This window comes from Balaenoptera borealis (assembly GCF_965194805.1).
Source record: "Balaenoptera borealis genome assembly, chromosome: 4".
In the NCBI taxonomy this organism is placed as follows: domain Eukaryota; kingdom Metazoa; phylum Chordata; class Mammalia; order Artiodactyla; family Balaenopteridae; genus Balaenoptera; species Balaenoptera borealis.
Genome location: NC_138861.1, coordinates 123,895,201 through 123,923,192, shown reverse-complemented (window position 1 = coordinate 123,923,192; position 27,992 = coordinate 123,895,201). Strand labels below are relative to the sequence as shown.

At 35.5% G+C, this 27,992-nt stretch overlaps 1 protein-coding gene across 17 annotated transcripts in view; it reads left to right on the top strand.

The window, feature by feature from the left end:
• The window catches only part of CAMK2D (calcium/calmodulin dependent protein kinase II delta), a 285,667-nt gene that overhangs the window by 222,740 nt on the left and 34,935 nt on the right, over nt 1-27,992 (top strand). For 3 of the 17 annotated variants that reach the window (XM_082389669.1, XM_082389660.1, XM_082389667.1), the window contains 9 exons: nt 12,113-12,207; nt 14,529-14,651; nt 14,889-14,972; nt 15,419-15,461; nt 18,724-18,761; nt 20,148-20,180; nt 23,033-23,092; nt 25,051-25,092; nt 27,450-27,498. In XM_082389669.1, coding sequence (XP_082245795.1) covers nt 12,113-12,207; nt 14,529-14,651; nt 14,889-14,972; nt 15,419-15,461; nt 18,724-18,761; nt 20,148-20,180; nt 23,033-23,092; nt 25,051-25,092; nt 27,450-27,498 — 567 coding nt within the window. The remainder of the gene's footprint in view (nt 1-12,112; nt 12,208-14,528; nt 14,652-14,888; nt 14,973-15,418; nt 15,462-18,723; nt 18,762-20,147; nt 20,181-23,032; nt 23,093-25,050; nt 25,093-27,449; nt 27,499-27,992) is intronic. The other 14 variants (XM_082389668.1, XM_082389670.1, XM_082389674.1 and 11 more) reach the window with 7 other exon arrangements.

The following is a 27,992-nucleotide window of genomic DNA, read 5'->3' as shown; positions in this document are numbered from 1 at the left end:
TCCATGCCTAGGAAGGCAGACGTGAGAAGAGCACAGTGTCTGGAGTCACAATGCCTGGGTTCAAGTCTTTGCTTTGCACCTGCTAACCCCATCTCCTTAATGTCTCTGAGTTGGCTTCTTTACCTATAAAATAGAAATATTTTACCCTCATAGAGTTATATGAGGATCAAATAGGGTGTGCATTAAATGAAGACGTTTTAGAGTTTGTAAAGCAATTTAAAATGGAAACAGCTATTATTATTCTAAAAAGTTGGAATTGTAGCCTAATTAAAGGGTAGGGTCTTAGGTGTGCCCCAAGCTCTGTCTTCCTCCTGCCTCCCTGAGAATATTTCCTAAGCAGGCACTCTAAAATCCTTTGGGTTGGAGCATTGCCACAAAATGTTATTGTTCAGATGTAAAGGTTAATGGCAGATAACTCAAATATTTCCCTTGCAATAAATCAGCCCCATCACAGATCCGTTTCTGCTGATGAATTTTCAGGGGAGTGGAGTACCCTGAGAGACAGGCAGACGCAGATACATTTTATGGAGGATGTGTTAGGGGGTGGGGGGGTTGGGTGCGGCCCTCGGACCAGGCACTGGAGAGAGGCTGCGGTGTAGACAGGTCAGGACCAGGGCAAGTCTCAGTACCCTAGCTTCCACTTATAAAAATGGAGATAATAATAGCACTTGCCTCCTAGAACTTCCGAGAGGATTTTTTAAAATAAGTAAGTGTGAGTTATTATTACTATTATTATTAGAAAGTGTTTCTTTATAAATGAAGTTTCTAGATGACTGATCTGTAGCCTTAGAAGAGAGGGACTGAACACATTTAAATAGATGACTCAGCACTGTAGTTCTGGTCATCAGCTGAATATTATGATGCCCTCGCCTGAATACTAAATTCTCTCTCTGCTTTCCTCGTTCACTTTTAAATTTTTTTCTTGCACGCCTTTTACGTTGCCAAAGATGTTATTATGGACCACCTTCACAGCTCCTGAATCATATCTCATTCATTTAAATAACTTAAATAAATCATTAATTTGGTTCTTGCATTTGAAAACACTTTTTACAATGTATCAATGTTACTGGCCTTGAAGAATATCAGATGCTTTAAAAAGAAAACAAAAAAAACCTGATATTTTGTACTAGAGATTCTTTCCTGGTTGTGGAGCAGAATCAGTGCTGAAACTTATATACATAGAACTGTCCATCCCCTACATGGGCCCTCTGCTTTAGTGGCTCTGAGCTCAGTGTGGGCAGCTGCATTTTTAACAACTATGACGTGTCATCAGGGTTTAGACTCACTAAACACACGGTGCTCAATTTTAATATTACTTTGGTAAATTTGGGTACACTTGTTTTTGGATTTTCTGTGTGAGTGCATTTCCACAATACAGTTTGTATAGCTAACCTTTTAAAATAATGGCATATCTTGTCATAATGGGATTTCACTTCTGTGAAATGTGAGGTAACTTCTAGGGTTGAAGCTCTAACTTAGTTGGCTGGAAGAGGGAAAAAAGATAGATGAAGAGTTGTTTCCCCCCTTACTGTCTGAGCTATATCACATTCTTGAAAAATGTAAATAAATATTAGATAGATACTGCAAGTACACATACAAACATAAGTGCGCCCGCATGCGTATACACACACACACACACACACACACACACACACACACACACACACACACACACACACACACACCTCATGAAGAGCCACAGGGCATCTCACAGATTTCAACCCGTTTTGCCGTAAGCAGAGCCACCTTCCATTTTCCTCAATCCTATCCTTACCTTTTTTTTTTTTAACATCTTTATTGGAGTATAATTGCTTTACTATGTTGTGTTAGTTTCTGCTGTATAACAAAGTGAATCAGCTATACATAGACATATATCCCCATATCTCCTCCCTCTTGCGTCTCCCTCCCACCCTCCCTATCCCACCCCTCTAGGTGGTCAAAAAGCACCGAGCTGATCTCCCTGTGCCATGCGGCTGCTTCCCACTAGCTATCTATTTTGCATTTGGTAGTGTATATATGTCGATGCTACTCTCTCACTTCGTCCCAGCTTACCCTTCCCCATCCCCGTGTTCTCAAGTCCATTCTCTATGTCTGCGTCTTTATTCCTGTTCTGCCCCTAGGTTCATCAGAACCATGTTTTGTTTTTTTAAGATTCCATATATATGTGTTAACAGACGGTATTTGTTTTTCTCTTTCTGACTTACTTCACTCTGTATGACAGACTCTAGGTCCATCCACCTCACTACAAATAACTCCATTTCGTTTCTCTTTATGACTGAGTAATATTCCATTGTATATATGTGCCACATCTTCTTTATCCATTCATCTGTCGAGGGACACTTATGTTGCTTCCATGTCCTGGCTGTTGTAAATAGGGTTGCAATGAACATTGGGGTGCATGTGTCTTTTTGAATTATGCTTTTCTCCGGTTATATGCCCAGTGATGGGATTGCTGGATCATATGGTAGTTCTGTTTTTAGTTTTTTAAGGAACCTCCATACTGTTCTCCATAGTGGCTGTATCAATTTATATTCCCACCAACAGTGCAAGAGGGTTCCCTTTTCTCCACACCCTCTCCAGCATTTATTGTTTGTAGACTTTTTGATGATGGCCATTCTGACCGGTGTGAGGTGATACCTCATTGGAGTTTTCATTTGCATTTCTTTAATGATTAATGATGTTGAACATCCTTTCATATGTTTGTTGGCAATCTGTATATCTTCTTTGGAGAAATGTCTATTTAGGTCTTCTGCCCATTTTTGGATTGGGTTGTTTGTTTTTTTGATATTGAGCTGCATGAGCTTCTTGTATATTTGGGAGGTTAATTGTTTGTCCATTGCTTCATTTGCAAATATTTTCTCCCATTCTGAGAGTTGTCTTTTCGTCTTGTTTATGGTTTCCTTTGCTGTGCAGAAGCTTTGAAGTTTCATTAGGTCCCATTTGTTTATTTTTGTTTTTATTTCCATTTCTCTAGGAGGTGGGTCAAAAAGGATCTTGCTGTGATTTATGTCATAGAGTGTTCTGCCTATGTTTTCCTCTAAGAGTTTGATAGTGTCTGGCCTTACATTTAGGTCTTTTATCCATTTTGAGTTTATTTTTGTGTATGGTGTTAGGAAGTGTTCTAATTTCATTCTTTTACATGTAGCTGTCCACTTTTCCCAGCATCACTTATTGAAGAGGCTGTCCTCTTCATTGTATATTCTTGCCTCCTTTATCAAAGATACGGCAACCATATGTGCGTGGGTTTATCTCTGGGCTTTCTATCCTGTTCCATTGATCTATATTTCTGTTTTTCTGCCAGTACCATAATGTCTTGATTACTGTAGCTTTGTAGTATAGTCTGAAGTCAGGGAGCCTGATTCCTTCAGCTCCGTTTTTCTTTCTCAAGATTGCTTTGTCTATTTGGGGTCTTTTGTGTTTCCATACAAATTGTGAATTTTTTTGTTCTAGCTCTGTGAAAAATGCCATTGGTACTTTGATAGGGATTGCATTGAATCTGTAGATTGCTTTGGGTAGTAGAGTCATTTTCACAATGTTGATTCTTCCAATCCAAGAACAACATGGTATATCTCTCCATCTGTTTGTATCATCTTCAATTTCTTTCATCAGTGTCTTCTACTTTTCTGTATACAGGTCTTTTGTCTCCTTAAGTAGGTTTATTCCTAGGTATTTTATTCTTTTTGTTGCAGTGGTAAATGGGAGTGTTTCCTTAATTTCTCTTTCAGATTTTTCATCATTAGTGTATAAGAATGCAAGAGATTTCTGTGCATTAATTTTGTATCCTGCTACTTTACCAAATTCATTGATTAGCTCTAGTAGTTTTCTGGTGGCATCTTTAGGATTCTCTATGTATAGTATCATGTCATCTGCAAGCAGTGACAGCTTTACTTCTTCTTTTCCAATTTGGATTCCTTTTATTTCTTTTTCTTCTCTGATTGCTGTGGCTAAAACTTCCGAAACTATGTTGAATGATAGTGGTGAGAGTGCGCGTTCTTGTCTTGTTCCTGATTTTAGAGAAAATGGTTTCAGTGTTTCACCATTGAGAATGATGTTGGCTGTGGGTTTGTCATATATGGCCTTTATTATGTTGAGGTAAGTTCCCTCTATGCCTACTTTCTGGAGAGTTTTTATCATAATTGGGTGTTGAATTTTGTCAAAAGCTTTCTCTGCATCTATTGAGATTATCATATGGTCTTTATCCTTCAATCTGTTAATATGGTGTATTACATTGATAGATTTGCGTATATTGAAGAATTCTTGCATGCCTGGAATAAACCCAGCTTGATCATGGTATGATCCTTTTAATGTGCTGTTGCATTCTGCTTGCTTGTGTTGTTGAAGCTTTTTGCATCTATATTCATCAGTGATATTGGCCTGTAGTTTTCTTTCTTTGTGACATCTTTGTCTGGATTTTGTATCAGGGTGATGGTGGCCTCGTAGAATGAGTTTGGGAGTGTTCCTCCCTCTGCTATATTTTGGAAGAGTTTGAGAAGGATAGGTGTTAGCTCTTCTCTAAATGTTTGATAGAATTCGCCTGTGAAGCCATCTGGTCCTGGGCTTTTGTTTGTTGGAAGATTTTTAATCACAGGCTCAATTTCAGTGCTTTTGATTGGCCTGTTTATATTTTCTGTTTCTTCCTGGTTCAGTCTCAGAAGGTTGTGCATTTCTAAGAATTTGTCCATTTCTTCCAGGTTGTCCATTTTATTGGCATATAGTTGCTTGTAGTAATCCCTCATGATTCTTTGTATTTCTGCAGTGTCAGGTGTTACTTCTCCTTTTTCACTTCTAATTCTATTGATTTGAGTCTTCTCCCTTTTTTTCTGGATGAGCCTGGCTAGTGGTTTATCAATTTTTCGTATCTTCGCAAAGAACCAGCTTTTAGTTTTATTGGTCTTGGCTGTTGTTTCCTTCATTTCTTTTTCATTTATTTCTGATCTCATCTTTATGATTTCTTTCCTTCTGCTAACTTTGGGATGTTTTTGTTCTTCTTTCTCTAATTGCTTTAGGTGTAAGGTTAGGTTGTTTATTTGACACTTTTCTTGTTTCTTGAGGTAGGATTGTATTGCTATAAACTTCCCTCTTAGAGTTGCTTTTGCTGCATCCCCTAGGTTTTGGGTCATTGTCATTTGTTTCTAGGTATTTTTTGATTTCTTACCTTTTCTTTTTACGTGGTTTTTTTACAGGCAGCCAAATCCCTTTGTGAACAAGCCATGCCCTGTTTAAAGCATATATTTGCCACCAGCTCCCATTTTCTTTAGAGACAGTAGCATCTTTTAATTGCATGCCTCGAATGCCTTGGGATCATGCAGCTAACCACAGCAATGTCTTAGATATTCTAATATTACATATTTGGGGCAAATAACCCCCCACTGCCCACTACCAGGAACATCATAATGGATTCTTCTGCTTTTTGTTACATTTCTGAATCTCTGCTGTGGGTTTAGAATATTGTTTTACCATTTTATTATATGTCTTGATAGTTACATTAAATTCACTTTACTTATAAGATGGTGCACCTTTCCTCACCCCCATCCCCATAATAACCACCAAAGTAACATATGCATTATTTTACTGCTTTTAGGTAATGGCATATCTTGAGAGCAGCTTTTTTCAATCACCCATCAGCACTAGCTCTTGCCAATTGAATAACTACTTCTTTGCAAGGCTAGACATTGGGTAGTGTGGTAAGAAATTACATAACCCAGATAACAAAAGAAATGCAGAATAAGCCATTTACCAAAATGGCAGGTAATCTTCTATGTGAATTAAACTATGAGCTCTCACTAAGGCTGTCTTTGGGCAGTTGACACAGAACAGGGTGAAGCACAGCACTGGTATAATGGCTCAAAGAAGCCTGTGCATTATTTTTATTAGAAACATGCAATAGTCTGTACGCAGGGAATTTCAAATCCTCACCACCATTACCTTGCTTTTGTGATCTCACGCAGAATATAATCTGAGCTGTACCTGGGCTTTGAAAGCTACTAGTCCATTACTGGAAAGTAAATGATAGACATTAGTGAAGCAAGAACATAGCCCTGTGTTCTGCCATTAACACCAGTAAATTGATTTTGATAGTTTTCTTGCATATATAGCTAGTTTCATAATTCCCTAATGGGATGAGCAAATGTTTATAGATGTTGCTGAATCACTGGTTTTTAACCGAACTTCCTTCTACATCTTGGCTTTAAAAAATAATAAATGTAAGTCTATAAACATAGCGGGCACACAGATGCACACACACACACACACCCCTTATCTTGCTATTTCTCTACCTGAATTAGGTATCAGAACAATTATGAGTGATAATATAGTGGCTGTCACAGAATGTACAGTAACTTTTGACAAATCTTTGAAATATTATGGAATATATTTCTTTTTTCTTTCTTGGCCAGTTTAGGTCCAGCAATTGTGTGATTTCTGAGCCTTAGCCTTTTCATATTTCAGCTGGAATAAGTCAGCATCAAGCGCTTTTTGGGAAAGTATTTACCGTTTTGAAATCACAAGCCTACTGGACAATTTGTTGCTCTTACCAACCGGTTCTGCAGCACTTACACTGGACCATTCCAGGTGTGCCTCACATTTAGAAGGCAATCTGCCTTCATCCCTTATGACCCGCATCTTCATCAGTCTTCAACCCATGGAGCTTCACTCCCAGTCTCAGTCTCTACCAATATCCTCTTATTCTGAACTTACACACTTTCAGACATTTCTCTAGATATAGTATTTATGGTTTCCCTGACTTGATGTTTTTCAAACTGTGGATCACAGATCACATGCTTCAAAGTGACCTACCTGAGTGCTTATCAAAAATACAACTTTTCTGGGACCCACCCACGAACCATTGAATCAGATTCTCTGTGATGAAGTTCAGGAATTTGCATTTTCACAAGTTTGCCAGGTGATTCTGGTGTACACCAACATTGGGCAGCATAACTCAGCTAGTTGCAAATTCCTTTAGGGCAGCAAATCTTAGGATTCTTACGTTGTAGAGCACAAGTTGCAAACAAGTGGTCTACAGATATCTTGGCCAGACAGTTGGACCTTTTATTTTGGGGGGTGTTAACATTTACCTTTATAATTTATTATCAGAAGATTTTTCTGGAAACTATCAATTTCTGGCTTCTGTAAAGTAATTGAAAGAGCTAATAACAAGATGCTTTTGTTCTTATATGGCCGCTGTACCTGTCAGACAAACGGACACATGCTCTCCCCTGGTTCCTGCCTACCTCATGCCCAGCAGGCACCTGCACTCACCTCAGCCTGGTGCCAGAAAGCCTGTCAGTTTGCCACCCCTACTACATGGTGTAAATAGCTTTCATCATCGGGAAAATAATTTTCTAACTTGCTGACCTTCATCTTTTAGATCTTTGTTCTACCCATCATTGGCTCTGTGGGTCTCAGAATGTTAGTTGAACACTTTCCCTATTTGAATTGTGATTTATTTATTTATTTATTTTTTGCATAAGGGATAAAAAGGAGCCATACTTATCCCTCACTAGTTAATTTCCAAACTCCACCTGCATTTTGCACACAAGCTCATGCTATGCCCTTTGCTTTCTGAGAAGATGAAGTGGATGCCTTGTTAGATTGCTCCATTAACTTCTCACTGACTTCTCAAGAGTTTCTCAGCTATTGCTTCTTCACCTCTTTTTTCATAAGAACAGCCTTTAGAACGTTTTAATCATTAATGTGATTATAGGAGTAATCATTTTTCTAACTCTAGCTTTTATTAAAAATCCGTTTTGAATGTTCGTGATAATGTAGTCTTTCTACCTAATCAGTAATCAGTGCTTCTCAACTCTTATTAATCAAACATCTCTAGCATCTCCCAAGCACAAATATGTACATAAGGTAATGAAAACTAGTGATAGTTTCCATTTTTTTAAACGTTATATGAAGCAGACCATGTCGAAATAGTTTTTTAAACTTTTCATGGAAAATGTTAGGGAAAATTCTCTGTACAAAGTAGAGAGAATAATGGTATAATGAACTGATGGCTAATCTTCTTTCATCTTCACCACCCTGCTAATTCCTCCACCCCAAGATTATTTAAGTCAAGTCCAATAATAGAAATATTTTTAAATGTCATGTAATAATAATTGCTTAAAATTATCAAATATCTAGTAATTTTGCTATTTGCCCTCTTGTCTCATAATTTTGTTATCAGTTTGGTCTCGTAAGTCTCTTTTAATTTGTAAGTTCTGCTCCTCTCTCCCTCCCCCTCTTCTCACTACTCTTTCCTCCTTTCTCAATTTATTTGTTGAAGAAGCCTGTAGTTCCCACAGAGCACTCCTCAGAGTACCCAGTCTCGGTCTCTGTATACTGTTTGCCACTATAAGAAATCAGGATTCCTTATAGAAGTGGCTGATTCCAAGTCTGGATTAGGAAAAGTGCAAGATTATCCAGGAGCATCTGGTGATAACCAGAAAGAACGGAAACTATTAAAGGCCACAGAGTTTGTATTAACAGGATTCAGGAGCCTAACTGAAGAGTCTTCTACTGGTTAAAGATGGGATAACTAGAGGATAAATAAGAAAAATAAAAGTAAGGGATTGAAGCATCAAATAAGTTTAAATCCATGCATTCATAATAATGGTCAAAATGCATCAGAAATCCTAGCCTTTGGAAGATGCTGGGGAACCAATGCATTATTTTGAAAACTGATTAATAAAGAAGGAAAAAATTAATTACCCTATCTTTCCTCTATGAACTATATCTCAGGGTAACCAAACAGCTGATTAAGTAAGTTATTCTTAGACTAAGAAAGGTGTAATAGAATTAGAATATCATTATTATTTTGTAACCCCTAGTGAAATATCTAGGCAGTGATCATGAAGGGCTGCTAACATCAGGAGAGACATCTGACATTTGGAGGTCATATCACCCCCTGAAGTGTTCTTGCAAAGAAAATGAAGACCCTTTGATTGGCTTTTAAAGATATTAGTGCTTTAGTTATAGATGTCTTAGTGCCATCTTTTTTTCTCTGACCTAGGAGAAAAAGGTAAAATATTAGGATTATGAGGAAAATGTAAATCGGATTTTTATTAGTGAGGCAAGAACTCTCAAATAGACAACAAAAACTTTAAAATAATCAAGTTAAAGTGCATAGCTAAAGGAAAATGTGGCTGCAGGGAATATTTAAGGCAGAACCAAATTGAAACCTTCCTAGTGAAAGTCAAGGCCTCTCAATTAGACAACACAAACAATTTAAAACTTAAAATGACCATTCTTGTTAAAGTTCATAAATAAAGAAAAAGTGGCTGCAGGGAATGTTGAAGACATGACTTTGTCAAGGCTGCCTGTGGCTCAAACAATTAAGTCACTTCAGCTCTCGGCTTCTGTTTCCTCATCTGTAAAATGGGAGCAATAACATCTATCTCATAGTATTGTATAGAGATTAAATGAGGTAATGCAGTAAAGCACAGGTAAGTGCTCAGCAAGTGTTATCTACAATAAAATTTACTAATATTATCCTTATTAATATGCCACAACTCTCATCGTTGTTCTGTACTTTCAGAAAATAGGCCCACAAAAAAGCACATAACCCAGAAATGCCTTGGAATCTAGTCTAATGAGCAAGGCAAAGTAAGCTTACAAAACAGTGTTTATTTAAATAGGCATTGACAATTTCACATCAGTCTGCTCAATAATGTCTATGTAGCTCTTTTCTTTAAATCTTCCAGCCTGAAAGTATTTTTAAATCCACTATATTTATGCTATTATTTTATTAAAAGTACATTTTTCGTAGAAATCCCTCAATCAAGCAATTAAATCACGAGCATTTATCTACATAGTGGCTGCTGATTCTTGGGGAATGAACTGTCTGTGAGCCTTCCCTTCCCAGAGAAGTACCATACCAAGTGTCTACCCGTAGATGTAATGCACAAGAACAAAGCGTCAGAAGCAGGCCAGGCCTAGGTCCAGAACGCTAAATGTCACAGTTGTGAGTCTGCTTTATAATTTTATAACAGTCTAACTCCAGATGTTTACTAGAAAAATGTCTAATTAAAAATCACTATAAGAGAACGGACTTGAGGACACGGGGAGGAGGAAGGGTAAGCTGGGACGAAATGAGAGAGTAGCTTTGACATATATACACTACCAAATTGTAAAATAGATAGCTAGTGGGAAGCAGCTGCATCGCACGGGGAGATCAGCTCAGTGCTTTGTGACCACCTAGAGGGGTGGGATAGGGAGGGTGGGAGGGAGAGGATATGGGGCTATATATATACATATAGCCGGTTTACTTTGTTATACAGCAGCAACTAACACAACATTGTAAAGCAATTGTACTCCAATAAAGATGTTTAAAAAAATTTTTAAATGCAGCCTGTGTTATTAAGCTGTTACTGCATAAAAATTACTCCATAATTTTTCACAAAGAAAAAAAAAATTGCTATAGACTCTTCCAGTTACAAAGCTGATTTTCTTCTTCACCCCCTAAACCACAGCAGAGGGTTAAAACTACTTAGGTGTATCCTCTTTTCTCCTTGCATCCTGGGGACACAAACACAGACACTCATCATCATCATTGTCATTCGATGCCTCTGTTACATCAGATAGTAAAAATATGAAAATAAATTTAAATGAATGCACATTAAGTCTGTAATGTAGTGATGGAAAAAATATTTTCATGTTGTGAAGGTGAGGTACCAATATATTGTAATTTTCTGCATTGTCCTTTTTTTTTTTTTTTTTTAAACTCTACTGCCGTGAAGTAACTTTCAATCTTGATTTTAAAGCCTTGTTGGGTTTTTATTTAAGAATGTTGCTTAAAATGCTTTATTCCAGTAGCGATTGGCTTTTGAACTGAGCCTTCCTGAAGCAGGTTAGAAAAGTCTAGGGTGAATAAACCCTTGTTTAAAGCCACTTTAGCTGCAACAGTGTTTATCGTATACAGATGTCAAGTCTGATGGACAGGAGCAGGACTAGGTGTCACTAACAGAGTAAAGGTAAGGAAACGAAGAGACCAGCTTTGGCAAAGGGAAAGAGAAGACTCAGGCCCTCCAGGCAATGTATCACCTGTCTTACCACCTCTCCCAGGCTTCCCCAGTTAAGGGGACTCAGCAAGAGAAACGAAAGCAGGAGACTTCAGAGTAATGGCAGGGACAATGGGCTAGAAAAGAAAGTGAAGACCTTAAGCAGGATAATAAAGTATTTCAAAAGTAGAGGAAGGGACATATGATGATAAAAAGGACAGTCCCGGGCGAAATTTAGACCCCAGATATGATTTCAAGGCAAGTTAAAAACTAGCAAATGCAAGAATTTTTTTTAATTTAAAAGTTAAAAGATTTTTTTTAATTTAAAAGTTAAATCAGTTAAATTTTTTTAATTTAAAAGTTAATTTAAAAGTATTGATTAAATTAATTTGTGAATAATTACATATTGATATTTATGAAAAAGATCTCAAATTGTATTAAAGCTGAGCATCTAATTCTTTGAATTTTATGTACAGTTTCACTTTCCTCTTACTTTTCCCTCTTTGTAACATATACTCTTCTGTAGTAACACTGTTTTAGTTGTTTTACTGAAAAACTCTATTTTTGAAGACTAAGGTCATTAAAGAGAAAAGGATTTTCATCTCTTTATATGTTATCCACACTCCCAGGGACCCTGACTATTTAGAGCATGAATCTATAACCAGGGCACAATTGCTCTACAAAATGTCCTAATTAGCAGCAAAATGACTAAGGAAATAAATAACGTTATGTTTTTAAATGTCAGCCTACAAAGTGACTAAAATCACATGGTGTCTAAATAGATAAAAGCGCAGGGAGCTCATATATAGGCGGGGTTCAGGGAGGCCAAGTGTGTCAGCCACAATGGCAGGTGCGCTTCATCTTCGGTTGTTGTCCTGCTGTGCGTCTTTAGAATTCTTTGGTGCATGCATTGGACCTGCTGCATAATCAGAGCTCTTGAGCATAGGGGGAACAACATTCACCCTCCACAGAACACTTCAGAGTAGATCAGAACACGTCCCTCTGTAGTTTACCAACAATCCAGTTTCCCCTCTTTGAATGGGTGTGGCTTAATATCATTGTGGATCTGCCACGTTTAACTTACTGTTGTCTGTGACTTAACGTTATGTTAATATGCTCATTCCCTCCAGGGGTCATTCTCTACATTCTACTGGTTGGATATCCACCCTTCTGGGATGAAGACCAGCACAGACTCTATCAGCAGATCAAGGCTGGAGCTTATGATGTATGTAATAAATGTTCATCCAGCTTTAGACGAGGGTTTTTTGTTTATTGACCGAGAACCAGATTTTTCTCATTGCTATTTTAACCATAATTTTCAATAATGTCCCTTATTATTTTCCTCTCTCTTAGGGGAAGGGAGATAAAGAATAAGCAATGCAGCATCTATATCCAGTTTCTATTTCCTTTTAGCTCAATATCTCCTAAGATTGAAAGGTAAACAGTTTGAAGTCTCTAAGGAAGGACCTTGCTTGTCAAAGCATTTGGATCTTAGTGCATTTTAAAACATATAAAAATTAAAAGATTTTTGCTTTAGAAATGGTTACTACCTGTTTAGCTGAACTATATTTTCAAATGCTTATCACATATTTATATACCAACAATACTTTGCAGTGATCCATGTATCAAATAGAACATCGTTCCATTATGTCAGTTTTGACTGTTTTTGTTTTGTTTACCCAAATGGCTTCTCTTGAGAGCTTTCATTTGAAGAATGGGTTTCACAATTGAAAAATATTTGAAAAGCACAATTCCAATACATTTCATTACAATTAGAATATTTGAAAGTAGGCATATGAATTAAGTTCTGTATCTGAAGAGTAAGACCTTATCTACTTTGTCTTTTGGGCTTAACTTTGTGCTCTTTGGTATAATTTTCTCTCCTTTGATAAATATGTCTGTAAATATGATTTACCACCTCCTCTGGTTTTACCTCACACAGTCCTCTGGAAGTCAGAATGCAAGGTCTGGACATGCTCTTCCTATGTTATTAAGTGGGCTAACTAAGTGGTAGGCAATATTGGGTCCACCTTCTGTGTACAAGTTAAAAGCTCAATGTGGCTGTGAGAAAAGTTATGAGAAGTCTGTATTATATTGTATGAGGTCTCATGAACTCCCCAATGCATTTCTGACTAAACGTAACATTCAGATGGATGTGTGTATCACAGGTATTTAAAATCTTTTAATTTTAAAGCATTCCATTTTAGCCAGACTAATGATAATTAAACCAAATTGTAATTTACCTGGCCAAGCTAGCACATTCACCATCTTTACAGACTAGAACTAGGCACCCCTCTGGGAAGACAGCTCTGCAATGCACTGCTTGGTGAATGTGAAGGAATGACTTTGTGAAAGTTAGAAAAAATAAGAAAAGGGCCCACCTTTATCTGGGTTGAACCCAGCCCCTCATTTACTATCAGAAGATCTGCACATCATAAAGAAGCAGGGTTGAGTGTTTCTTCAATAGTTCCTGATTAGCAAGTTTTTACAACTGCCTAAAATAAACTTCTGGAATTAAAATGACAGTTGTTAAACTGGCAAAAATTTGCAAGTATTAAAGAGTCAATATCATTTTTCTTATGTTTCGTTTTGCCAGTGGATCACAAACTGCCCATTTTATGACTACTGAAAGTGAACTAACTTTAGTCCATTAAGGCACAGTGACAATGCCTTTTTTCTCAAGATTGTCTATAAAAATTCGTGAATTGAGAAAAGAACCTGATATTTTGTTTATTTAGAAACTAATGCGATATACATTTTTCTTAACCCATCAAGAATATTATTTCTACTAAATATGCTTATTAAGTGAAAGTGAGGTTACATAATTATCAACAAAAAATTTATACACAGAAATTTAGAATAAATCTCTGTATCATATTATTACTATACAAACGGATTACTAATAGAAGTTATGAGAGTAAATTTCATGAACTTTCTTTTGGTGAAATTTATCATTTTTGAAGTGTTAAAATGAAATCCTGCTGAGGCTCAAATTTGTAGTCTCAAATTTCTTCTCACTGCTGCACTCCAAATAGCGACAATTTATAGGTCAGTTTTGGAACAGGAATTGAAGCTGTTTTAATATCTCTGCTATTACTGTTGATGAGTTGTGGAAGTGTGTAACACATTATTTTGAACCTTGGCATAGTAGCATGACGATGTGACAATGTCTCAGCTTTACTGACTTTCGCAAAATTGCATAAATAATTACGAGAAAGGCCGCATAAAATTGAATTTTCATATCAAAGCAAATATGCTTTGAGAGGACTAGAAGATTGAGTTTATTTTTCCAAATTTAAGAATGTATCACTAGTTATGGCAATTTAGTGTACATGTTTGTCCCTTATCAGTTACACTCAATATCTTAATATATAGATATATACATAGAGGGGGGATATATATATCTACATCAGTTTGTCTATATATAGATACAATTTAACTTATACAAGAAATTCACTACTTAAGGAAATTATTAGTATATTTGGCTCTTCTCTGTTCCACTTAGTGTATCTATTTTTTAAACCCTTTATAAACATATTTTTAAAGTTTCCATCACCAGAGTGGGACACAGTGACTCCTGAAGCCAAAGACCTCATCAATAAAATGCTTACTATCAACCCTGCCAAGCGTATCACAGCCTCGGAGGCACTGAAACACCCATGGATCTGTGTAAGTGACAGTTCTCCAAAGATCTCAGGAGCTCAAATGAAAAATACATTCTCCTTTAAAATTTGTCTTACAAATAGTCTTGGCTAAAATCAGTCTTTCATTTTTAGGAAACTCTTGCAGTTGAATGCTTATAAGTTTGTCAGATGGATGCAGGCACCATTAATAAAAATTTGATGAAGTTGAGGAATGAATATCTTTTGAATATCCTCAATTAAGTTTATTTTTCTCCTCTTCCAGCAACGTTCTACTGTTGCTTCCATGATGCACAGACAGGAGACTGTTGACTGCTTGAAGAAATTCAATGCCAGAAGAAAACTGAAGGTAGGAAATGTTCCACTTTTGTGAGGAGGGCGATTTGGCAGCGAGAGCAGAGATTCTGTGTGAGGAACAGAGCTATGGGCAAAGGCTTTTAAACGTGTGAGCCTCAGGACTCTTCTTCTCCTGGGTGTTTGGGAAACGGAATCTACACTGGAATTAAAGCTACGAGGAAGAGCTAGGCTCACTGGCCATGCGTGCCGTGGTCCCCCCCTTCAGTGGAAAACAGCTGTGAGGGTTCATCATCGGAATCTGGCCGCCCCCACAAGGGTGGTCCCAGCATTATGAGAAACATAGGCCCCGCTACTCTCAGGAAACCAAAGCCAAAGCCAAGCAAACATGCCCTGACTGAAAGTAAGGCTAGGAGAAGATTTATTATCAAAAACTGCTTCTTTGTTAGGTCAGTGCTTTGCAAAGGCAGCACTAATTTTGTATTCTTATCGCTCTGACAGGGTGCCATCTTGACGACTATGCTGGCTACCAGGAACTTTTCAGGTACACGTGTTAAGCACTCGGCTCTCGAGCCCCTCCTCTCCTCTCTGGTATCTTCTTTGGAATTTAATTTTCAATTCTTTAATCATTAGAAAAACACTGTTGTTCAGGGGTGGCAAACGTGTGCCGTGGACTCCTTGCACGCCTGTGGGCGCCGTCTCGCAGAGGCGTTAGGCCCGTGACTGCACTCTCGCCGAGAGCGCCCCAGCAACGCCGCCTCTGCTCGGCACTGGAGCGAGACTCGGAACCCCTTTGGAACTACGTCCTCCCCCCAGCTTGAAGCTCAGCATTTTGAACGCAGAATTAACTGAGATCTCATAAAGTAATAACTATGAATAGTTTGTTTTTTTGTCTCATTCTCTCAGGGAATCCCAGTAAGCAAGATTTTTAGAAGAAGGCCATTATTGAGGAACCCAATTCCCTTAGGCCTAAGTTCTTTTGAAAGTACGGTTCTGTAGTAGCTTGGCCTGCTGTAAGAATGATTACAACTTTCGAAGGTATCTAAACTCAAGAATTTACAGAGAACCTACCCCACAGTAGTAAACGTTCCTTGAAATGATTTCTTGGTAAAAATAAGTTTGTTTAAATAATAGGCTGAAAGAAGCTAAACTATTTCTTTATTGTAGAAATGACTCGCCGAAGTCAACATAAAGTATATACTCTTTCCAGAAATTGAGTTTTGGAACTCCTTTTTTTGATAGGTTACCTCAAAGGATCAGGTTTCCAAAAATAAAATTTTGGTGAAAGCTCATCAGTCTTATGTATGGAGAGGGAGTGAAGCAGCAAGGCAGTTGCATTGGTAAAACTGTTTGGCTGTTTAAACGTGGAACAATTGTCAGACGATTATACCAAAAATACTACCGTTTTACTTTGCTTACTGTTTATATAAGAGTGATCTGCAGCATCAAATTATCCAGCTATGTCTTCAGTAATTTATTCCTGCTACATACTTCACTTCTGAGTATTGTAGTGATGTCAGGTGATGATCTATATCATTATCATGTTTTCCAAACTTCTCAACCAATTTCTAGTTACTGTTTACCATTTATTAAATGGTCACCTTTTGTCTCCCTTTGTATATAATGTGAGTTCGCAGGAGGCTTTCCAAAGGCTTCCACTGACCTGTTAAACAGCAACAATGATAATAACACAATGAGTAATGCTACAAACTGAGGGACTGTGTTAGTCAATTGTATGCATTTTGTCCAATTTGTTTGGTGTAGTAAAATCCTGTTACTGCCTTTGTCAAGTTACCTGTTTTATGAACAGTTGATTAATATAGTTGACATTTATATGGGTGAGTTCAATATCTCATTAAATATTAACTAATATATGCTATATTCAAATAAATTAATATTCACTGTGGCCCAATCATTAATGAATCACTAAAAAGTAGGATGATTTCTATGGTATGTATTGTTAATGACAAACTAACTTGAAAAAAATCTCCAGAATTAAGATTGTACATTTTGTTAAAGTCTCAGGCATAAATTGGGCCTTTATTAATACATGTACCCATGTATAGAAGCTTTTTACCTCACATTTTCCTTTTCATCATCATGTAAACTAAAAACTCACGACTAATATGTGGATTTGATATTGTTTCTGAATGTCTTAGCATGAAAAGCAAACTTTTTTTTATCCATCATTTCAAAACCAACTGGTATAACATTAGACGCAGTTACATCTTATAGTTGATATTGCATTTTAGTTTTGAGTATTCATTCTGTTTCATTGCCAGACATGCTCTTTAAAGTAACTTGTCCATAAGTATATGGTTATAAAGTTGTTTTTATTTTTTCTTTTCTCCCGTTATGTGGAATGTATTTCTTGTGAGGTAAGGTGAATAGTAAGCAAAAGGGACATTTCTGCATCTCCCAGGCCAAATCCCTGCTTACCCTGAATCATTGTCTTCTCTTCGCTTGCTATTGCAATTCCAATTATTCTGAGTTTGCTTTCTAACCTATTAACTGCCACAGGATTTACTTAATATTGCTTTTTAGCTCCAGGCACACAGTATTATAGCTAAGACTACTATTTCTTGCAGTCTTATTAATAATAAATTAATAGCTTTGTTGCTAAAGACTAAATAAAATTAACATTTTTGTATATTTTAAATAAATTTAAAATTTTATCAAGGTGATATCAAACTAATGGCCGAAATCAAACAGATGTCAGGAAATTACATGTTCATGCAGTTCTATTATAGCTAGGTATTTCCATTTCAGATACCAAATTCTATTCTGATGTACTTAAATAACTATATATATATATAAAATTAACATTAAATGGAAGCATAAGTGTGTACTTTGTCCTACATGTTTGTGGATGTTCTACACTTGATCTACTAATTGTCATTGACAGTTACATAATCCGTTCACTGTGTAGGTACCCATTCATAAGTATATTTTTCACTTCACTTTTTAATATACTCAAGGAGTTCAGTGACAGAAGAAATGCTAAAAGCTCCCTCCGAAAAAGTAAAGTTTCATGTAAGACCATGTACTTTAGGAGTTCTCTGATTTAGTTGAAGATTTCATTTTGTTTTCTATCTCGCCTCAAATTTTATGAGTTTTAATTTTTCAGTGTAAAAGGCTTTGTTTATGACCTTTGTATTCTGATTTTGAAGTATAAGAAAATACATAATACCTTTTTTTAAAGGTCATATGCTAAGCGTTTAAAAAATTTGCTCTAGGTCAATAATATACCATTTCATTTTAAGTATAGTTATTAATATTTTTGTAAAAATGAAATTATCTGATTTCAAATATATATTTATTAAAAAGAATGTTATTTAGCCAGAGCAAATTGTCACAAACGAGTTTTAAACCTCTAGGAAGAGGGACTTAAGTGGCAGAACTGATACTTTTGGTGTGAATGAACATGTAATAACAATCTGTGAGCTGATGGCTAAAGACTTGAAATCAACTTTCTGGATTACAAAAGCATAGTCCAGTTAAAGTTCCAGTATCCTTTTCACAGCCAACAGTGAAATAAAGTCCAATAATATAAGTGGCAAAGTGTCCAATTATATTCAATGAACTAAATAAGAATTTAGTTCTAAATTTGATGTGGCAAGATTAAGAAAAGTGATACTGTATTTCAATGTCCTGTAAGCTCGCGCTCATCAATGTGACCTTGATAACTTGGCATATGTTGGCCATAAATCAGTAAAGGTGGTAGAAGGAAACAATAACCTGTTTTGTTGCCTGGCTATCGGTTTCTATGGATAACTCACTAAACTGATTTTACTCTCGTTTTGCAGCAGCCAAGAGTTTGTTGAAGAAACCAGATGGAGTAAAGGTAAGTTAAACAGGTGCTCCTAAACTCATTTCCGACTTTCAGATGCTGGATTATTTTTAAATGTTAAATATAAATTCTAAGTCATTGCAGCTTATACTTTTTATAGTTCCTGATAAAGGATGCAGGTTGAAATATAAAATAATTTAATATACAGGAATGACTAATATTTATACCAAGAAAAGCTGCATTTTTTCTACTTATTATATATTAAATAATCATGACAAAATAAGACTTTATATGGAGTTACTATAGAAACTGAACGTCTAAATCCTCTCTGACTTACTACATCCTCAAACTGTCATGGTGACCTGAAAATCCCTGAAAACCAAATGCTTTTCCAAATAGTTATGCTATGTTCTTGAAGGCTGCTGAAATTTATAGCCCACGGGGGGAAAAAAAAAATCAAATCATTGCGTCTAGGAAATCAAAATTCAAATGACTGTATTTCTCTGCTTGGGCAGTTTTTATAAAGGTCTTAATTGTTCCTGTTCTTCTATCATAAGGTATTGAGACAGACTTAACATGAATATCCTGAACAAATATTAGAAAAATTTTCCAAGAAAGATAATGGCAGAATATTTTGACTTTCTTGGATTTCTAAACAAAATAATACAGCTTATTTTCTACTGATTCTGTTTTGTTTCATAGGAATTTACCTTTGATTGAATATAACCTTATACATGCATTATGTTTGTTATCTTTCCAGAGTATTACCTCGATGTTTTATTTCTTTAATCCTTTTCTTTCTCTTCCAATGGCAGACACCTACATTCCTCATGAACACTTCAGCGTTCTTGGGAATTAATTAATTTTCTAACGTTTGAACTTGACCCAAAGTCAAGTGGTCAGTTCATTTTGAATATATAACTTAGAAAATCATTTGTCACTTCTTATGTTCATGCCCAGTCATTTCTTCAGCACCTGTCTGTGTGTGATTTGGGAATTTCCAGAGCTATGGTGACCATGCACTTGTGATTCCCGTTAGGTTGGCATTTACCTTTGATTAATTAATTCCTTTCATCAACCTGTAATATTCTTTTCCTTCTGCTTAGTTTATTCAACTTAAAGTTCAGTAATGACTGTTGATGTCTGCTTTTTTCCCAATGTAACATTGGTGGGAATGTGATATTTTAAATTTTCCAAATGTTTTATCCCCCTGTGTTTTTCTGTATTGTTTGGTGATGCAGAGCTCCCAGTTTCTATTGAGACATTTATTTTCACTACTATCCTTATATAGAAAGAAACATTTCCAGAACTTTTTTCTTCCAGTCAACTTATAGTTCACCTTTAAAGACAAAATTATTCTGTGCTCCATGCTTTGATACTTTAAAAATTCAACCGGTCATATTTTTTTTCTTTTCCTTTCTCTTTGACTGGTCAATTCAGAAAAGGAAGTCCAGTTCGAGTGTTCAGATGATGGTGAGGATCTCTATCTGCCAGATTTCTCCTCCTGTGAAAATTCACACTTAGGAATAGAACAGTCTTATTTGCCTAAGTTAGTGTAAGTGGAGAAAGTATAGGATCATTACAGGTTAATGTTAATTAACTATCAAACACAGTGCCCATGTTCAAATATTATTGTTTTTCTTTGAAATGGAATTTTTGAAATATGTAAAAAGTTTATACCGTCATCCATATGCTATTAAAAAAGTGCAATTTTCTCCTAAAACTGAAGAAACCATGACATAATTAATGTCTATAATTATTGTGAAAAGTGAAGGAACACTATAAGATTATTTTTAAATGGTGATCATGATTACTAAAATAGGAGTGATTCTTAGTTCAGATAAACCAGAATGCATCCACCATGGAGTTTTATAAATTGTGTGAAAGTGATCTTACAAGGTTTCATCCAAGTTAAGAACCTTTGGAAAAAATATTTATTAACCTTAAAACTGAATGAACTCAACACCTGAAAAATAAGAATATCTTGCCCATGCCTTGTAAGCATAGTTCAGTGCATCATTTAAATATCTGGTTTCATTTAATTTTTTTAAATAAAAATACTCTGCTTCCATAACATAAAATAAATACATTTCACAAACAAAAGTGCCAGAGCTCTTGTATATTTAAAAGACAGCTGTGGTTGAGCCCATACTTAATATTTGACTCTTTAAAAGGAAGTCCTCCTAGCCTTTTACCTAGAAATTCTCCTATTATTTTAAATTAATCAATATTACAAATACCTTCAAAAGATTTTCTACAGTAAAAAAATCATTAAGCTAATCTTTAACAAAAAAGTTTTTAACTGTACATTTAAACTCAAGTAAAAGTGGTGGTTGAGGGACATATTCATTTAATTCATATTTGCCGTGCCTGACAATAAAGGATGGCTCATCCAGACAGAATGGCCTTCATTTGGAAGAGACGACAGTGTGTGTATGCTGTGTATCTGTGAGTGAACGTGTGTGTGAACGTGTGTGTTGATGTGTGTGCGCTTATACGGATAAGTTTGTGTGCATAGGTATGCCCGTGAGACGTTTCCACTAAAATAAAGCAGTTCTTGGCAACCACAACCTAGGAAAAAAATCAAGTCTCATATCTCAAAACAGAAAAGATCTCAGTTTATTCCTCTTTCATTCTTTGCAATCACTGATACAAACTAAATGGAGTATATTAAATACCTGTGGGCTTTAATCTTAAACACTTCTGATCATTTGATAAGAAGTCAGCTGTGTTTTGCCAAGCACTCTTCCTGAATAGGAAATTATTTGCATGTGTGTCCCTCCTCTTTTCTCATATATTCTGTACTAAAGTGAATACTGAATTTTGACCCTTCTTTAATAAACTCCATTATCTCTTATCTCTTTTTGGCTGTTGCACAAATTTTATGTTAAATTCTGCACACTTCTATTTAAAGAAAAATTTTAAACTATCCACAAAACATAGATTGATGGTCTAATATTTAAAGGGTTATCCAGTAAAGGGCACCAAGTTTTCTCTCTTTTCTTGCATGTCACAGAGTGCAGTGTTATAGTGTATTTAAATAATACTGGTACCAAATAGTCACACAAATAGGAATGAATAGAAAAGCAAAATATTACATACCCAAGTTAATTTTTTGGACCTTCTGTCTTCCTCTCAGTGTCAGTTTCAATATGATCTGTAGGTATAAAATATGAAAGAAAAGAATTCTTAGAAAGTCTAAACAATTAAATTGGTGTAATTGCTTATAAATATTCATTTGGTATTCATTTATTTTATGCAGAATGTTTTTCTCTTTAAGTCCTTAAGTACATTTATACTAAAATTATGGGATGTATTTTTTAGATAATAATATGTAAAGAAAATAACTAGATAATATAGTGCAAGACAATGAATGTTAATTTATATTTGTTTGATAATCACAATGTCATGCATGAGTTTAAGTGAATGTTGATTATTACTTTTCAGTCTTTGATTCTTTAGTAACCAAACTCAATTGTAGTTTCAAGTTGCCACTTGTCAACAAAGAGTCTTCTCTGGGCCATTATAATACTTATTGACCCTCTGAGTTGTTTTCACAAAGTGGCTTCCATAGTGATAATGATCTTTCTTTAAGGTCAAAACCAATTATGTTAAAGCAAGGGAATGGTATTACCAAATAGTCTTCAACAATAGCAGTAATTTGACAGAATACATAGTGTTTTCCTCTCAAACAATTGTGAAAAATGAAGTCATTTTGCATCCAGAATATAGTAAAGAGTTCAATTTGCTCATTTATCATTGAAGATGTATTTTTTAAAGGAGACCCAGACTTATCATTTTAAGATATTTTATTATAAAGCCTGCATTTCATCAGAAGACCTAAGTGTTTAATTTGATACCTACGAAACAAAATGATGATGGCTCCCCAGAGAAAGACAGTCTGTGTGTGACTTCAGGCTCAAGAATCAAATGAAAAAAGGAATGTATTCATAACAATGAAAATTGGAAGCTGGGAAACAGAATCCAACCTGAAGAGTATGAAAATGTTTACATTTATTTCATACTCTGACACTTGATTTGAGCTCCATTGAAGCAGCTCTTTGTCTGTTTGCTAAGGTGGCACAGCCAAAGCAGCCAAGTCCGTTTTGTCATTCCACCATCACAGACACAGTCCTAGCCTGGGTGTGACCATCGGAGACTAGAATTGATCATCATTCCTGTCAGTCATCATAGTGTCTTTCACGTTCATCTTCAGTGGCTCTTTATTTTCATGTCTATATCTCCACGTAGACATGCTGTGTATAGAGACATTGGCTACCGAGGGGTTTAAGGCATCTCTTTTTCTATTTTCTGCATACCTACAGATAAACAACAAAGCCAACGTGGTAACCAGCCCCAAAGAAAATATTCCTACCCCGGCGCTGGTATACCTGGACTCTTTGTAACCCTTCTTAAGTTCTTTACTGTTTTTGTTGTTTCTCTCATTTGCTTTCACTATATAGATACATACATTTTTTTATTTTTTTATTTTTTTGGATTTTGTTCTTGATTTTGCTTTCTGAGATATGAGAAAAGTTCTTTTCTTTTTGTTAAGGTAGTTGTCAAACAGTGTGTTTCTAACATGAGATGACCTCATTTCATTGTTGACCATTGTACTGACGATAGCTGTGGTCTTCAGTTAAAAGTGTTGCATGCTGCCTTAGAAATGCGCTTCGGTTGCTCTTAGCTCTTCTTTTGATGATAGCTCTAGATATGCAAACAGTGGTTTCTTCCTTTCCTGACACAACTGTTGACATCAAGGAGAGCTAAGAGGATTACTGCTAGACAAAAGTAAATGTGGACCTTATTCAGAGTTCCCGTTTCCCTCTTATTACGACAGCAGGGCTTTGTAAGACCTCACTTTCTGAGATAAAGAGGCACTGGATAATTTAAAGCTTTTTGTTTGTTGTGTTTTAAATTAAATTATCACTGTTTCACTTTAATCCAAAGAATGAAATTGCATAGCACAGAGCTTTGAATTATCAGTGGGAATCAGTTTTGTCCATTTCTATCAAATTCACACAATCAGTTTAACACTTTGAGACCATATTATGTTAAAATTCAAGGTTTGAATACTGGCATTCAATGTGCTTAGTTTCATAATGTTTTCCCCAAATTATTCCATGTTTTGATTTATGAGTTTCAGAAATGTTAATGGTTTTTTACTGTCCTCTGTACTGTTAATTTCAGATGAATGGAAAATGTTAGGGAGATTGTCCCACTAGAGTTAACCAGAAGGCTCAATTTAAAAACATTTAAAGGAAGGACACCTCAAGATAGCAGGTTACTTACTAGCAAAAAAACAGTGTTGATCATACCTCCAGCCAGAGAAGGGAAGAAGGGCAGCAGTAAATATGCTTTCTAAGTACTGCAGCATAAAGTGTAGTGGAGAGGAGATAGTCTAGTGGGCAGAGTGCTTATGATTGAAGAGCATTCTCCATGGGTTGCAGTAACTCCCAGTTGCTAAGACGTCATATAATGAAAGTGCCAAGCATGCCGTTGATGTATGGACACTGAATCATTTCTTACATCAGGTATTTGACTGTTATTTTCCACTTGGGAATATTTCTTCAATTTTCTAGTAGAAAGCAATAGGAAAAATAATATTTTCTTCATGGAAAAACATGACTTTACAAACAAATCTTTCATTTAAGTCTATAAAGCAGAAATTTCTTATATATATATATATGAATTAACATGGGATTTAACAGCAATGCGTCTCAAATTACAGTGATTATATGATTAGTTCTAGAACTTTTTCAGTGTTTCTCAGAATTTCTTATGGACTTGTGAAATACATTCTTTAGGATAGCCCTTTTTTAAGCGTCATCCAATGATTCTAGGTTTTCCAAGGGTATTTATCTGTGTATTGTGACACCATAATTCGTTCTCAAATTAATACAGCTGAAAAATATCTTCACAAAGACTTTGAGATCATCTCAAAAAGTTCTAATCTCCAGTGCCCTTGGCCAGTTTTCTATGGGACAGATATTAACAGGCTGTTTGTTAAAGAAGAAAGGAAAGCTCTATCTGGTATAGGACTTTGTGAAACAGCAAGTGCCTCTTTAGGTCTCCAAACTTCAAAGCCTTGTCTGTACGCTGATCACGAATAAGGTCTTTTGCATGCTGCTGCTAGGTACTGAGGTGCTGTATCTCATGGGCTCACCAGGGAGATCTTTCATCAGAGATCTTGTCAGCTGCAACCTCTGACAGTAGTTAACATTGCTTAAGCTCTTGTCACTATTTAGTTGTGTCAGCTGGCTCACTCTGCTCTGTCCCTGCACTAGTTAAGAATGTACTTACCAATGCGAACTGTTTCTTTCTCTATTTTGTTCTCACTCAGGAGCCCCAAACTACTGTAATCCACAACCCTGATGGAAACAAGGTATTCAGAAAGAATCAACATCATCTTGCTTTAATAAGATTACACATCTCATCAAATATTCAAAGCAAAATTAATTCATAGTCTCAAATTAGGAAAGAAAACCCTTACCCTTTTCTACCATACTTTCTTTTGGGCCTAATTTATCTGGAACTATACACATATTTCTTTGAAAACAAAAATGAATGACATCGTGAAAGAGAAATGAATGGTGCAATTAGTCAGTAAAAGTCCAGTTAACAAGTCTATATGTCAAGATGACTGTGTATCTTAAACAATTCCATCTGGTTTTTTTCCCCCCATGCCTGTCTGCATTGTACTTTAGATGTGTTCTGCATGAAATTTTAGAATTTCTTGCTATATCATTCCACTGTCTTCAAAAAAATCAACTTGAGTTCATAGTTATTTGTTTAAATTTAATGTTGCTTTTGAATTTTATTCATTCTGTTGTCATAGTGTGCTTTGTTTTCTTTTAATTCCCTGTTGTTTGTGGTGTTTTTGTTGTTTGACATGGACTTGAGGATAATCAGGGAGTTTCACTTCTTGTGAAGTATGTTTGCTTTTGTTGAATTATATGCATTTCAGTAACAGACATGTAACTGCTTATCCTGAAAGAAGACTATGATGTTTCCTATCCATTGTAAATTGTTTGCGTAGCAGGTTAACTAAATAACAGTACTTGTATACATATCCGTAGGATGAAAGGAGGCAGTTCCCGAACGTATTCCATCTTTCTGCTTTGTTACTTCTCATCCATTATTATATCTCTAAGAGGAGGGAAAAATACTTCATCAGACTTTTCTCAGATTTTAAGTATAGTCATGGGTCTTACTTTTCCTTACTCTTATCTAGTGTTAAAGTCTTAGAAAACACATTTCCTCTGGTCTAACATTTAGTTGGTCAATATTAAAATCACTAAAGTAAAAAAACATGAAGTGTTATGTTCCTTAATATGAGATGTATTTTACAGTCATGGCACTTAAAATGTTCCAAGTCTCTAAAAGACTTGAGGTAGTCAAGAGCATCACACATGTGAACAATTATTTTCAATATCATTAGCAAGTGAAAGACCAAGCATAGCAGCTGGAGTGGACACTTCGATAACTCTAGCTATGTCATTTGTAAGAGTTGTTGCATGATATTTCCTGCTTACATGAATTAGTTTATTTTTACAGTGCATGGGTTTATCCTCATCTTGAGTTTAAATTTGAATACTAGGTCACATTAAGAAACGCATGAAGACTCTGCTTTGGTTTTATGTTGTGGAGACTCTGGATATATCCTTAATTAGTCTGTCCCTTTGGATTAAATATTATATATCATAGTTGTATAAATTGATCATTTTTTTGAATATTGAATCTCTAAAAGTACACTAATGTTTGCATCATTTTCCAAAATTTGTTTTCATTGCTGAACACATAGCTATTGATTAGAAGTTTCCAATTTTTTTTGGCAGTAGCCTTTAATCATTCCAAGTAGAAAATTGTGTCTTTCTTATGAACATTACTAAATTTCTTTGCTAGAAATATTTTATTAATACATTATTAATGGAAAAATTTGTCAACCATTTTAAGGAACGTGTCTTAATACTGGCAGTTACAGTGTCCTTTTAACTGTGCTTATTAATCTGCAACTTCATTTGTAGTTTTACAAAGAAATAGCTTTGTCTTTTCATTATGGGAGCAAGTTTCTTATCAATAAAGCCAGTTTCTAATTTAGAAATGAATGAAAAAAATCTGATTTTTCCTTGAAAGTAAATTATTCGTATAATTCCACTGTGCTGATCACAAACATGGAAATTCTTCTTGAAAGCACCTTCACCATATCTCAGCTTCTTCGTCGAATGATTCAATTAAATGCTTTTTCTCTCTACAAAGAAGTCAGGCTGATAAATAGCCTATAAATTTACTGCTTGATATAGTGCCTTACACAAAGAAGGGACTAATTACTAATTAATTGGGGATAAAAAATATTGTTTTTTAAGGTTCAAATTCATTAGGCTAATATATTCAACTTCTCATAAATACTTAGAGAAAGCACACCTTATGGGGCACTGTAACACAACACATCCTTACACAGCTCTTAAAATAAGTTGCAAACTTTGACTGCTTCTACAAATCACCTTGATTTATCATGCTTCGGGGATTAGGCAACCAGAGTACTCCCTTTTTGAAACTTTTGCAACATTTGACATTTTAGTTCTGTTAAAACCACGTAACATATTTGTACATTTGCATGTCGGCATATGCGCACAGCCTGCTGAAGAATTTTGCATGATATGTATATCACTTGCCAATTTTTTAAGAAAAAAGTCAAGCTATTCATTGTTTGCAACTTTAAATATGTTTTCTTCTCAACAGGAGTCAACTGAGAGTTCAAATACAACAATTGAGGATGAAGATGTGAAAGGTATGATTAAACCAGAAATAGAAAATCCCAACTCAGAGTTACATATATATCAGAAGAGAAGTATTTGTTTCAAATAACTAATAAGTTTAGGAACTAGGCCTATTCTGAGACACAAAAATAATTTTCTTTTTATAAGTGCATTATTATTTTAATTATATGTACTGATTTTGTCCATTTTTTCTTCACATTATATTCTTTTCTCTGTCTTTAAACTATAGACAACATGTGGTATATTCAAGGACATTGTGATTTTAAACTAGTAATGAATGTTTGGGATCATAATATCAAATTCTAAATATATCAGTCAAAAGGTAATACAAAAGGTATATGTATGTCTAGAAAACAACTTATATTCAAGAATAGGGCATGAGAATAACCATTTTTTAAAACTTTCAGTAGTCTCAATTGGGTTTCAATGAAATTCTGCATTTGGCAGCCTTTTAAACCTAGATTTTCATGCACTTTTCTAATATATTCTTGATCTCCATTCAGTT